At 38.4% G+C, this 13,746-nt stretch overlaps 2 protein-coding genes and 2 long non-coding RNA genes across 6 annotated transcripts in view; 2 read left to right on the top strand and 2 right to left on the bottom strand.

Moving 5' to 3' along the window:
- Positions 1 to 6,536, bottom strand: part of LOC134348587 (uncharacterized) — a 63,364-nt gene extending 56,828 nt beyond the window's left edge. Inside the window, exon 1 of the long non-coding RNA XR_010018456.1 lies at positions 6,233 to 6,536. This is a non-coding gene — a long non-coding RNA (uncharacterized LOC134348587). The remainder of the gene's footprint in view (positions 1 to 6,232) is intronic.
- Positions 1,139 to 4,139, top strand: dlx1a (distal-less homeobox 1a). 2 transcript variants are annotated; one of them, XM_063050110.1, is made up of 3 exons: positions 1,143 to 1,752; positions 2,070 to 2,269; positions 2,789 to 4,139. In XM_063050110.1, exons 1-3 carry the CDS (start codon positions 1,443 to 1,445, stop codon positions 3,038 to 3,040), a joined length of 762 nt encoding a protein of 253 aa, XP_062906180.1. In that variant the 5' UTR covers positions 1,143 to 1,442; the 3' UTR covers positions 3,041 to 4,139. The 2 variants fall into 2 exon arrangements, with proteins under 2 accessions (XP_062906181.1, XP_062906180.1); XM_063050111.1 differs by lacking the exon at positions 2,070 to 2,269 and having other exon boundaries at positions 1,139 to 1,752; positions 2,789 to 3,026.
- Positions 6,537 to 7,887: 1,351 nt separating the features above from the next.
- The window catches only part of LOC134347717 (homeobox protein DLL-4-like), a 56,668-nt gene continuing 50,809 nt past the window's right edge, over positions 7,888 to 13,746 (bottom strand). The window contains exons 1-3 of one of the 2 annotated variants that reach the window (XM_063050108.1): positions 11,512 to 11,885; positions 10,968 to 11,152; positions 7,888 to 10,754 (exon numbers count right to left, since the gene is read on the bottom strand). In XM_063050108.1, the coding sequence (XP_062906178.1) occupies positions 10,446 to 10,754; positions 10,968 to 11,152; positions 11,512 to 11,833 (816 nt within the window). In that variant the 5' untranslated portion in view covers positions 11,834 to 11,885 and the 3' untranslated portion in view covers positions 7,888 to 10,445. Of the gene's footprint in view, positions 10,755 to 10,967; positions 11,153 to 11,511; positions 12,211 to 13,746 lie in introns of those variants that run through there. The other variant, XM_063050107.1, reaches the window with a different exon arrangement.
- The window catches only part of LOC134347718 (uncharacterized), a 33,339-nt gene continuing 31,782 nt past the window's right edge, over positions 12,190 to 13,746 (top strand). Inside the window, exons 1-3 of the long non-coding RNA XR_010018239.1 lie at positions 12,190 to 12,205; positions 12,769 to 12,857; positions 12,940 to 13,176. This is a non-coding gene — a long non-coding RNA (uncharacterized LOC134347718). The remainder of the gene's footprint in view (positions 12,206 to 12,768; positions 12,858 to 12,939; positions 13,177 to 13,746) is intronic.

The following is a 13,746-nucleotide window of genomic DNA, read 5'->3' as shown; positions in this document are numbered from 1 at the left end:
CTCAGGTCGCATGTGACATTCAAAAACCTCCGTGTATCATCAATATGCTACATGATTCTTTTAAAACTGATGTCCGCACACAGGCATTTCCATGCGATGGCTTGGCTCACTTGTTTAACGATGAACGGATTGGATGATGCAATTGGTGTTAAATATATGGCTAATTATGCGTATGAAAATTAAGCATCAGAGTTTATGCTAATAGGAGGCGCCTTTAGCTGTTTATCAGAGCTCTTGAGACTGACATTTAATCAAACGAATCTGCCGCACATGCACGTGTGTTCTTTCATCATATCACTTCTTGATAGATGCATTTTGTTCCATCACAAGCGATACTTTTTTTTAAATCCATCAGTAAATATCATCTAAGTGAGTACATCGTTAAAGAAACTTGACATCATATTAGCAATTTTTCAAATGACTTGATTTTGTTGCATTTTCCGTCTTTAAGTTTGTCGGTCTTAGTTATAAAGCAGGACAAACTTAGAATATTCGGCCAGCCGCCAACTTTGAACTTATGACTAAAAATGTTACCATTTCTAAAGTGTGTATATATATTTTTCTCCAGTGCCTTTGTTGCAATGCAGCTAATTAAACAATAGACTATTGATGGAAAATTGAACTATGTACAAAATGTCTGCATTATCACCAGACCAATTCAGTGCAATAAAATTTACACTATTTACATCATTGAATGTTCGCTGAACTTTATGAAAGGTCCTCGGCAGTGGGCTGTGATGTGCAATCATTGTTACTGGCAAAGAAAAAAACAAAGTTTTTTTTGTAAGTCAGATCTTTAAAAGTGACGGAGTCTTTTCCGATTTGACAAACTGGGCATAAAGTTTTTAACAAGTGATTTCATGCATTACTTAACGCTCTGAGAACCGGTTTTCAAATCAATGACATCGCGGTCAGAACTAACATTTTCGATTGCTATATTTAGTATGCGGCATATTGCGTTCATCTGAATTTTCCAAAAAAAATGTGGCCAATTGAAGAAGTAAACCGCGAAATTGCATAAGTAACAAATAGTTTTGTTTGGAATCGTCTGATTAATAATGTTAAGCGCGGCATTTTCTTAAATGAAATACTTAACTATTTGTTCCAATTTTCTATCCAGAGACTCAGGCCACGGCTTTCACTGAGACACTTTTCCTCGGTTTGGCAAAGCGAGCATCGATGTAGCCAATCAGAGGAGCACGTGGTGGAATTGGGCCTATCAGCGTGCTCTGTTGATGAATATTCATGAGGTATCGAGTCAAACCTTTCAGGCGAGTTTGTGTGTATTCACAGCATCATGCTTCGACTTTGTCAACCCAAAAACTCCATTTTCTTATGAATGGAAAGTGAAAAAAAAACAGATTCGCTTAAATTGGGATCCTTCTCGGACGGAGTAAGTAGTAGAAGAAAAAGACGTGAAGTGACAAGCTGGGAGGCGAACGATGACCATGACTACAATGTCAGAAAACCTCAACAGCCCCGTCTCGGGTAAAGCAGTTTTTATGGAGTTTGGACCACCAAGTCAACAAATGTCGCCTCCCATGTCTCACGGACATTATTCCATGCACTGTTTACATTCTGCCGGCCAGTCTCAACATGACAGCTCCTACAACACTGTTTCATCCTTCTCCCGATCTCTGGGCTACCCCTATGTTAACTCAGTGAACAACCATTCCGCTAACCCTTACATCAGTTCAGTGCAATCGTACCAAAACAGCTCGAATCTGGCCCATACACGATTAGAGGACACAGGTAAGAGCCGCAGGATAAGTCAATTGCTAAATCTAATTTACTGTAAAATACGTGAAAGACAGTATGTTATAACAGTGTTGAACCAACCCGTCGAGAACATTTGTAGCACAGAAGTTTGCATCATTCTGCCTCTGATCTTTGTAATTATTTATTGCGTAATGCCATAAACAATGCATGCAATTATGGGTAATTATACGTAAACCGTCGCTGGTAAAAATAGACAAACTTTTAACTGCTGTGTTAAATGCGTCGTTATCGTGTTGAAGGTAATTATGTGTTGGATTTGTATTGTTATGTCTATTTTTCCCCCTTTTTAGGAGCAGAGTCAGATAAAGGTACCGTGGTGGAAAGTGGGGAAGTTAGGTTTAATGGGAAAGGGAAAAAGATTCGCAAACCCCGAACCATTTATTCCAGTCTGCAACTGCAAGCTTTGAACAGACGGTTCCAACAAACTCAGTACCTAGCTCTGCCTGAAAGAGCAGAACTTGCTGCTTCTCTGGGCTTGACGCAGACACAGGTAACAGAGGCATTAGACTAAAATGCAAAGCTCATCTGTTTGTCCCAATATTACATAAAATAACTCATACTTCCGCGTAAAATCAAGTATCGGTAAAACTGCCGAGCAAATTTGCTTCACTTTGGATTTCAAGGGAAGTTTAAGAAAACTATGTACAACACCATAAATCCAAGTGTGTTTTTCCTTAGAGTAAATTGGGTCATTCCAATCAAATTAAGCTCAAATCCATAAAATGATGCTGACGTGACGCTGCAATGTACACACACGCACACACAAGTGTTCCTTAAAGGGTATGCAGCGGGAATTGTATGTTTACCTGTCGAATTGTTTGGGAAGCCATTTCAACAATTTACTTAAAGAAGTGCGTCATACCGTTAGTTAAAAATGTTACATCATAGTTTTTTCATCTGTGTTCGGATATGTACCCGTCTAGAAGAGCTAACCCGGAACATTGAGAAAAAATTCCTTATCGTATTTTTTAAACTTTTAATAATTAAACGTGTTTATTGTGTTATACAGGTGAAAATATGGTTCCAGAACAAGCGCTCAAAGTTCAAAAAGCTGATGAAACAGGGGAATGGCGCATTGGAAAACAGCGCTCTTGCAAATGGTAGGAGCTTATCGGGATCTTCCCCTCCAGTTCCTCCGGTCTGGAACACCTCATCTGCCGGCAAGAATTCTACAGGGACCCCGGGAAACTACATCCCCAGCTACACATCATGGTACCCTCCGGCGCATCAGGAATCTATGCAACAACCCCAACTGATGTAAAATAGCCGCCCTTTTTTAAAGCAAAGACTCTAATCCAAGAAAGCCGTTTCTGAAGCGCACCATGTTCTCAGCAGACATGCACAGATGTGATGCGGAGCGAGTTCCAAATGACGAACAGCTGGCAGATCGGCGAAAATTCTACTAGAACACGTTTAGAACAGACTGTCGGCAAGAAGACTCAGGGGTATTCTTCCCCGGGACAGTTAGAAAGCCTTTGTTACAATTTCGTTGTATTCATCCTATTCAAAAATAGGCAGGCTTTGTATCGAGTGCAGTCTCCCCAGTTAGGATGTTAGGTCTGTAAACGGATGACTGCAACTCAGCGCAGAAGTCAGTGGGGAGTTCTAGTGCACGCGGTCACCGTTTTTGTAAATATTATTTATATACGTTGCACAAATTTTAGTGTTTCTCTTTGTTTTTGTGGAGTGTACATGATGCATTGTGAAATGGGATCTTAATATTTACCTGTGAAAATGGAAACGTGATGCTGAAAACACCATGTTTAGCGTTCTAAATGTAAAGGTTTAGTTTTATATTGATAATGTTAACTTATTGCTTTGTATCTTTGAATCTTTGTAAATATATATAAAGTCCATTGAAAACAGTAAAATTATGATTTTAAACAACGACGTTTGCGTTATGAAACCCTTTGTGTGTTAATTCTAAATATATTAATACTGAAGTGTAGGGAATTCCTGCATAATGAATTTACTATCTTCCTGGTGATCTCAAAAATGCGATATTCCTAATTTTATGTATTCAAATAAGATGACTAACAGATCAGATGTCACCCTCGCTCTGTAAGGAATAGAGCTGACTCCTGCGAAACAGGATAAATTTCACAGATTAATTCCACAGGTGCCCGCAAGATTTATTTACGTTCATACAAATTGGATAGTGTGCACTAAGTTTCACAACACGTGGAATTTTCTATTCCAGTTACTCGGTTCGAATATTGGAATCGTAATGCAAATCTGCATCGTTTCTGGCTTTCGCCTTTGGTTCATAATGTAAGATCGGATTACTTTGTCGCAGCCAAACGTTAGTTTCACTGTCACGTCTAACCTGTACTACTTTAAATTGGATGCAATTATTTTACAGCAATTAAAGTACTTATTCCTTTTCAGATGTGTCTATCGCCCTTATAAGCTCTTTTATATACTTCTTGGGGGACAATAAATCTCTTTTTCAGCGTTGAATGACAGGAAGCCGCGACTGTGTTAACTAAATAATGGGTAAAAGAAGCAGGTGCTGCTGGATTTTTAAAAAAAATCCATGCCGTTTGTTCAGATGAGTTGAAAGCTGTGTCATTTCTAGAAAGGACAAATTGGGAACTTCAAAGAGACTGTTGTTTTAGGATGATGGGCTAACTGCGCTTTTCTCAGCAATCTGTGCCGAATTGCTATCAGCATCTTGGAAGAACTAAAATAGATGTAAAACTCACGAACACTGGTGATTTCAAAGAAGCCATTCAATCAAAAGATACACCCATTAATCAGCCAAACTCATTGTTTCTCGAAATAACTACTATAAGGTATAAGGCACATACCATAAGGTATATACGTATTTGAAAACAACAAGCTTCAAGGAAATTTCTCGTGTCCAAGGCCTACTGAAATTGACAAAGAATACCATATTAAAATAAACACTTGAATAACCATGCCCATATTCTACAATGCTTTGCTATTGAAATTTTGATTAAGTAATCCCACCAGAATTTGTTAAAGCATTTTGCTGTTGAAAAGCTAGGACAAAGGTAATATTAACCATCACACATGGCAATGTTTGATGTATTAATTTAAACAAAATGAACAGTGAGCTTGGTTAAAAATCGTGCTTTAACAAATTAAGACCGCTACAGTTAAAAGTCGCGTTCAAGTAGAGCTATTATAACTTTTGTAAGGCTGGGGCTTGGAAAATAGAGTGCATTTTATACAAAAAAAACTCTTCTAAAAATAAGGTCGCAGCTTAGTCAACAAAAAAATGAGTTTATTCTGCCAAGCGCTCCAAATGGGCATACAGCTGCATCGAAGAGGTTCTGCATTATTGCACCGTATTCTCTACTTGATTACAATCCGAGGCCTTCAAACGAACGATAATTACAGTAATTTGGGGTTTATTTATTCTAATATAGTTTCGTATCTTTTGGGGTAATTATGAGCATTTTTTTCGCCGGGGAATCTTTGCATTAACAAAAGAGGTAGCAGTGAAAGCCAAATTTGAACAGTATTGAAAAAGAAGCAGTATACTTAAAAAAAAAGGTGTGTTTCCATCTTTGCAAATCAAAAGGACGTTTGTCATGAGGTCTGCAAATTGCTTGCAGGTGTATAGAGAAGAGTTGTCAATAGGAAACTGTTCGAAATTAGTAAGCTGCAATGTTGAAGTAATATAAAGCAAAGGAAATTGCCCCAACGAGATCGAATGTTTTCCTCGCACATGATCCTTTAACATCACTGCTTTAACATTTAATGTCCAAAGCCATCGAGTCGTCATTCTAGTTGCAAAACCAGACAGCTATACACAATCTGTATTAATGGCAATCGACATCTTATTTACCATTTACATAACTGGGAATCCCGTTTCTTTTTCTAAAATATCCCTACAACTATGTTGACGTACCCGGAGTGTATTTCAATTTACACAGGTACTTTTATAGTTTATTTTCTCATGAGCATTGCGATTTGCAGCATAAATAAGAAATGTGATTAAAGTGTGCCGATATTGACCTTCATCGGTTATACACCGCCCAGGTGAGGAAACTGCGTTGAAGTAGGTAGCAAACGTCGAAAATAAACAAGTATTCGATTTAAATGGCGAGTAGAAATGTAAGAAAATGTTTTGAAGATTTGAATCCCAGGCAGTACGTACTGTGCAACGCCGCCGGCTCAGAACTTGTGATATTTTAATTCGTAGATGTAAACATATATTTGAGTAAAAATGCAGAAATTCATGACTTAAAATCGATCAGTATACGACCAGCGATATATGAAAATATGTTATGACCTACGTAAGAAAAATAATCAGCGACCTAGTTTTCCTTTTCGCGTTTAACGCATTCGGCCAGAGCAAGTTTCCGTGGAAGAATTTATAATTTGAATTATCTATTTACAGCAGTACAATTCATTGCAAAAGCCACGTTGTACATGCTTTTCAACTGAAGCGACTACAGAAACAAATAGTTTATATCCTTACCTTGTTCTTTTCAGGCAAGATGGTCGATTCTATTTAGTCATTGGAAGAGATTTTGCTATAATGCTAAGGAAAGAGTCTCATATGAGTGAATTTCTGCGAGCCGATTCACTATTCCTCTTCTAAATAGCTCAATATCGACTGCAGAATATGACTGCATTTCTGCTATAGCCTGTCTTTATAGCTGATGAAAAGATTGCCGATTATTAACATAAATGTTTACTCTTCATTACGCTGATGACATTCTGCTCTCGAGAACTTGGTAATCTTTCGAAATTATGAGCAATTTTTAAAAAAAATTAGAGCAGTGCTGTTACCAAGCAATTCAAGCTTTTCTGCGTAGGCTCCAAACGGATATAATTATCGAGGAGTCAAGATGTTATGCTAAAAACTATGCATTGATATTCCCATTTATTATGTACATACAACTTTGACAATGTTGATGCTTGAAATAGCAGGAAATTGTCTTGCGCAAAAATTACAGTCCATATTAGGACATCTGAAATTGCGAAGAATTATATAGTAATTGCAGGCTTTCAGCTCCGAGAGCCAGAAAGCTCAAACTCGAGAGAATGTGGATAAAATTACAGTTGTGATCAGTGCAAAGTTTAGAGGAAATTCTAAAATTTTCCAAATTGACTATCCAGGATTCCGGAAGTGACTATACCATATGACATAAGATTTTTTTTGAAGGCGCGCCTAGGTCCAACAACTATTCGAATTTATATGCCTCCTTCCTAATCACTAATGAAAACCCACACACAGAACCAATAGATACGTCGGTTCTCTGAAAGTGCGGATATTTCTAGTTACATCACCTAGGACCTTCTTACAAGAGAGTCAATGTGACAGCCCCGGGATAAATGAGACATCTTGTAGTGCTGCTATCAGTGACAAAGCACAGTCTTATTCCTGAAAACGTTTTAGACGTTTAGCAGATTTTCAACAGAAGAAATTAATAAACAATTTTTACAAAATGTAATCAAGTAATTTGATTAATAGCTTTTATATCTAATTTTATTTAATATCAGAATCGAACAGAACTTCATAATGGTCAAGAAGCGGTTATCACTTCCCCCAAGGTCGATTTAGCGAATCATCTTTATGTTTTGTTCGGTTGCAACCATAAACCTTATTCGGTAAATCATATTTTTCCAACGAAATATTTTGGTCCTTTTCTGAGCAAAAGCAAACTACCTTTCCTCGCTTAATAAATATTGTTTATTATAAAAAACCAGTGTGAAATAAACAAATTAAATCCATGATTGATAGTCAAGCATTTTAATTTCTAAAATTTTGAATTTTGCTGTCTCCCTCGGCCGTAAATATAGCAAAGGGACGTATCCACCGTTTGGAACAAAATGCTAATTCAAAACTTTGTTAGTATTCTGTTAATACCCATAACTTACCGCAAATACAACATTTAAGCACTGGAGGTTTATATAATTCGTAATACATCAATCCAAATGCATAGTTTTTAATTCTATTGATTTTTTTAAATGTTTCTAATATAACTGGTCCTTCGTTTCCTGAACGAAACACAGACGTCTCGATTACATCCACATGCATTAAGCTAAACAGGAAGTTTTATTAAGGAAACGTAAACACAAATCAGCGGATCCTTCTCTGTAGTTATTTCTCCGTTATCTGGTCAATTACAAGAACAAAATAAACGAGGGAATCTAAGTTCAGAAATCGAAATAAATATTTCAAGAATTTTATTTTTAAGTCACACTTTAGTCCACTTAACGGATTATCTTAAACAAACCTTTTTTATATGATATGAAATTATTGTTAATATAACGCATTTCTTTAAGTAATAAGCACGAGAGATTCTACAGATGCTGGAAATCCAGAGCAACACACACACAATGCTGGAGGAACTCAGCAGGTCCGGCAGCATCTATGGAAGTGAATAAATAGTCGACGTTTCGGGCCGAGACCCTTCATCAGGACTCAAAGTACAACTGTTTTGCCAGATCATACTGCTTTTCTAGTTTTCCGGATCGCAGGCGTCGGCTGTAGCTGTTATTTCAGCTTTAAGTAGTTGCCAAAAAAACAAGACGACTTTTTTTGCGTATGTTGTATTTTTACGCGTATGGCTACGTGGTTAATTGTTGAAAATGTACCGTTTTTAATCCATAATAAAATATTAATTTACATTTCGAAGCCTTTTCCCACAAATTATATAAGTTTCGTTATATATAACTTCCATCCTTGGGTCCTATCATCTGGTAGTCATCAGCTTGTTTCTAGTCATCAATTTCTGTTTGAAAAATATCACAATGTTGCATCGTTTTACTTTAAAACAATGAAAAAGTAGCAGCGTTTAGGTAAGGGCTTTTACAGCAAGAGAACAACGCTTTGGGGCTTTGTTAAAATGCATACGCTCCTTTTACATACATGTTCTGCTAGAAATTAATATTTTGAACCCTTTTTTTTCACCGACAAGATCTCTCGAGGAAACGAAGTTCCGAGTAGATCAGAAGGTCTGTTTGTGTGGTTTCACTGTTACTGTGCTTAATAGTGGTTTGCTTCGGGCGATTTCTGTTGGTTTGTGCCTCTCGCGGTTAATGAAAAAAGGGAATCTATAGAAAGGAGTTCTGTCTCCAGTGTGTCTACTTGCTCCTGAGCCAAACTTGCCTCTCCAGAGCTCGCATGCCAAGGCGTTTTGCGTGCCTCTGACAACTGGCTTAAACATTCCGCCCCAGGCACTAATACTTGGGCCTGTTAGTCATCGTCTACAATACATGGAATCCCTATAAAAGAACAGTTGTCTTGTTAACAAAAATCAGAAAGGCAACATCTCTCCCTCCCCCCCTCCATTCTATATCACACGTTTATCTCGGTAACAATGTTAGGTCCCCTTCAAGAACTTTCGAACAGCTCTTATCCGCATCAATTATTCAATGTCTGGAGTTGCATAGCTGTTCCAGACGGCAGTGTGTTCGAACTAAACAAAAAACTCTGTAGAAACGCCGGAGATTCATATGCTTTCTCAATATAATCCTTTGAATTGCGTTTTGGGGCAGATCTGGGTTTGGCTGTCGCGTTAACAATTTCAGCACGACTGCCTCAGACATGTTGCGATATTAAAAAAATATCCGCATTATATGTCGAAGCCTGTTGAGCTCTTCACAGATCATATTCAACATGTTCTCCCAGCTTCTAACCTGGATCTCGCCAAAAGTTACGTCATGAGTAATATTTATGGGATAAATTTATCCGGCGCCGGCTCTCCGGAGGGCGGAGCACGCTTTAATGTGGAGAATATGTCGTTGATTGATGAATGTCTGCGCTAAAGCACTGCCGTCGCGCACGTACACATCTATAATCTGCAAAACAAGGAGCCGGTTGTAACAATCCCCTGTTTCGGCGCCTATACTTTAATTGAGCAGTGAGCTACAACCCTGTTTGCAGTTTGCAAGTTGTAATATTGCAAGCTTGCAGTTGAATAGGGTATTATTTCCTAGTAACAGCTAGTTGAGTTTATTAATATGGACGGCCATTATCACTAGGTGAATTTTTTTCAATATCTCAATAAAACCACTCTACTAAAACAAAAACTTTTTTTTATAAATTTGCTTGATTCAAGCGTTCGTGATTACAGTTGTAACAATAATAACATTTAAACAATATTTATTTAAATAATATATTTCTTTTCATTAAAACAACATTGTACTGACGTTGTTTTATAGAATAAATAAAGAAAATAGCATCCCCCCCATCTATCAGTGGAATAAAATCAGTAGCACATTTAACTCCTTGTACGAAACGCTTTAAATGCAGGGTTGAACCAATAGAAACATACCGCTGGTACAGTATATCAGATATTATTAGAACAGCTACGTAACACACAAAAAGTGGATAAAACTATTATATTGTATTACAGCAATCAATCTAATGGATGCACATTCGTATTCAGGTAGTTCGGCACGATTGAAGGCATTTATTTACAAATAGTTTTCCATCGTCTACACTGTAAGCTGAATAACCATGATCGGCGTTTTAACAGCACGGACCCGACTCGTCATAAATACCACAGTTAGTTCAAAAACATAGAAAATGAGGTCATTTGCAAAGGCACCAATTAATACAAACGTTATAAAGGATGGTACTGTAATGATTGTTCTTTAAAAAAAACTCATATTTCCTCTGTTTTGGAAAGTTTTTAGGTAGCGTCTCATTTAACCAGACGATATATGGTATCGTCGGGTCAGTACATTGTCCCTGTGCTTACAGTAGACTGGTGCTGAAGAATCGGGGTTGATTGAAAATGTGAAGCACTACTTGAACCGGGATACCAGGAGTAGTTCCCTAAGAAGGCCGCGGCCGGGCTGTTGTTCTGCGTGATAGCTGAGTTGCAGTTAATTCTCTGGTGTGGAGAGTGGTCCCACGCTACAGAGGATGGCGGAGAACTGCAAGGCGGAGATTCCCTGGCACTGAGATTCTGTTCTTTTGGCATTTCTGCATTTTTCCACATTTTCTTGAATTTAGATCGGCGGTTCTGAAACCAAATTTTTACCTGTATAATTCAAAATTAAAATAAATTATAGAAACTGCAATGCAAAAGATTACAACATTTATAAAGCTCAACAATATACGTCCACGTCGCAATTAAGCTTAGAGAAACGTTGGGGCAAGTTTTATTTTGTTTTTAGAGTTTAACGTGTAGAACTGTAACGAGCATATTAAATATAGCCATTCTCTCAGAGCGTTCTCCATGGTGCAGTTTTACCTGAGTTTGTGTAAGGCCCATGGACGCAGCCAGCTCGGCCCTTTCGGGCAAAGCCAAATACTGGGTTTTCTGGAACCGTCTTTGCAAAGCTGCCAGTTGAAAGCTGGAGTAAATGGTTCGGGGCTTTCGAACTTTCTTTGGTTTCCCATTGACTATTCTTATTTCAGGCTCGCACTCTTCTTTTTCTGAGAGAAAAAAAACGCAATTATTTTCTGAAACGAAATAAAAATTGCTGGGTAAACCCCCAGCACGCGAGCGAGGGTTTGTAGAAAGAGAAACGGTTAATATTCCGTGTCTGCGATCTTCCATAAGGATTGGTTTTATTTGATCAATAATTATTTTCTAATTGTTAGTCAAATCTAATTGTCGATAACAGAAACATTTACACTGAACGTCAGAAACATAGACACACGTATACAGCCGCATTGCATTGTTAAATATAACTAGCTTCCAATGTAATCAAATTAAACTCCACGTCTTCACAACTTGCGAAAAGTTCGTGTTACTATAGCAATCAATCAAATGATTGAATTCGATATCTTACCTATATCAGTATTTACCGGCGAATTACTTGTACCAAAGGAAGTGTAGGTATTGTAACAATTTGTGTAACTGATTTCATAGGATTTGGCGCTATACGAAAGATTGTTCATGTTACCAACGTGAAGCTGATAGGAGTTAAGCTGTCCGTAAGGCGACCCAGTGCAGGGGACGTGCTGCTGCCCATTGTAATAGCTGCTGTCAGTTGCAGTAGACACTGGCAACGTTGGAGATTCCTGGGAGTGGGACTTGTGCATGTTGTGATAACTCGAGGTAATTTGGTTCGAATGCATATCTGCAGCGAGACTGTCAAATACTCCGGTCATTTTTTTTAAAAAAAGAAAAATATATTTTAGAAATGCAAAGTTACAAACGTCAGCTCAGAAAAACTTCAGTGCTGATCCAGAAACCATGTTATTATGGCTGTGTCCGAACAAGCTGCGCGGTGCTCATGCTCTACATTTACCCTCGACGACAGGGACTCCGGCGTTAAAGACACGTCACGTGCAGCGGTCGTCACGCCGCTGGGCCGCGGCCGATAGGCTGTCGCGGTGGTGTCCGTGACGCGAGCGGTCCGCCGCTCAGGCTGGCGCTGGGCTGGGGCGGAGCCGGGGCCGGAGCCGGAGGGCAGCCGCTGATGTGCGTGTAACAGAGCTGGGAATCTCTGCTACCACAATAACCCGCTTTGTCCTCCTTATGTATCCTTGAAACGAAACAAATAAACACAAATAAATGAGGGGGCACATTTGATTAAATAGGAAGGGCCCATTTCCCTTCGCAGAGAGGTCAGCATCCGGGGGCAGAGATTTAAAGGAACTGGTAGGATTAGAATGGAGATAGGGGGATTATAAAATCACCCCCGTGGGTGGTAAGGAGTCTGGAATTCACTACTGATAGAGAGGCAAAAATCCTCGGCACATTAAAAAGTACTTATATGAGGGATGGAAGGTCGTGTTTGGCTGCGTACTCCACCAGCACAGATCCGATGGGCCGAAGGCAGGCTGTATGTGGTATAAATGTTTATATGAGTCAACAATTCTGTTTCCAGAGAGAGTAGCTTTGCATCCGACCAATTTTCAAATCTGATTATAAACTTTACATTCTGGTGAAGGACTCTGAAGTGAAATATTTCTTTATCCCTGAATGCTACCTAACCGGAATAGTTTGTTCCCCCCCCCCCATCATTCTCCGGTTTTATTTCGGATTTCCAGTATCTGTTGATTTCTCAATGTAAAAAACTCTTAGAAACTCAGTTTGTCAGTCAGTATTAGGAAGACCGTTTCAATTGACGTCCTTTCGTAAACTATTTAAGTTCACGCTTAAAAAATGCAGTGGGGCAGCTGTATAAAGGTAAAAATGAAATAATCTTACACACAATTGAACTAATTGGGAAATTTAGCAGTTCTATAAAATTTTATTGCCTTGCTTACAGGGATTTGGCGGTGACCAATTGCGGGGAACGAAACAACAAGCCTGCCAGTTGCTTTTGCCTTGTGCTGCCACCTTGTGGCGCTCAGTTTGTTATTCTTCCCGCGCGACTTCTCCCAGCCGCTGGCAACATCGAGTTGGAAACAACGAGGAAGCGAGATTTTTTTAAAAACTTGAGATAGTTCATATTGTTGTGTATTTTAATAGGTCGACCTTTTATAAATGAAGGTTAATACCTCAGGTAAGCGATAGCCTTTTGTTGTCTAGGTGGCATTATGATAAAATTGCCGATGTTTTGAAGTTGAAATGGCTGCTCCAGAGGCATTTAGAACCTTCAGAGGGTTTGAAGTTTAAAATATGCACATATGCTTAGTCTGTGATGGCTCCTTAAAAGAGTTAAAATTTGAAGCGTCTTTCATTGAAGTGGAAAAGAATGTTAGAAACATAGTTATTTTAAACGACTTATAAATTATTTACAGGTATATGCTTGTTCACTCTAATATAACAAATCCACTTAAATTTACATGCACATTCTGATCCATGTTATTCAAGTATAACAAGACACTTCCTGTAGGTTAACAGGTCGGTACAACATCATGGACTGAAAGGCACATATTGTGTTGTACTGTTCTCTATGTTCAACGTAAAATACCTTACAGAGATTTTAGTCAATATATAGTATGTGTGTACTGGATTATGGATGGCCTCTGTGTAAATTTAAACAAAAATAATCATTTCTGGGTGCGATGAAGTCAAACTAAACCATCTGAGTAGCTGGATAACAAACAGATTTCTTATCGATGTAAGACCA

The sequence above is a fragment of the Mobula hypostoma genome, chromosome 6, assembly GCF_963921235.1.
Source record: "Mobula hypostoma chromosome 6, sMobHyp1.1, whole genome shotgun sequence".
In the NCBI taxonomy this organism is placed as follows: Eukaryota; Metazoa; Chordata; class Chondrichthyes; order Myliobatiformes; family Myliobatidae; genus Mobula; species Mobula hypostoma.
Note: the sequence above shows the minus strand (reverse complement) of the source record. Positions and strands in the feature narration are given on the sequence as shown.

Bases quoted from the DNA above. Each gene is read 5' to 3' on its own strand.
- dlx1a (XM_063050110.1), top strand. From the start codon at position 1,443: ATGACCATGACTACAATGTCAGAAAACCTCAACAGCCCCGTCTCGGGT. The intron at 1,753-2,069 runs GTAAGAGCCGCA...CCCCCTTTTTAG, and splicing joins TACACGATTAGAGGACACAG to GAGCAGAGTCAGATAAAGGT. The intron at 2,270-2,788 runs GTAACAGAGGCA...TGTGTTATACAG, and splicing joins TGGGCTTGACGCAGACACAG to GTGAAAATATGGTTCCAGAA.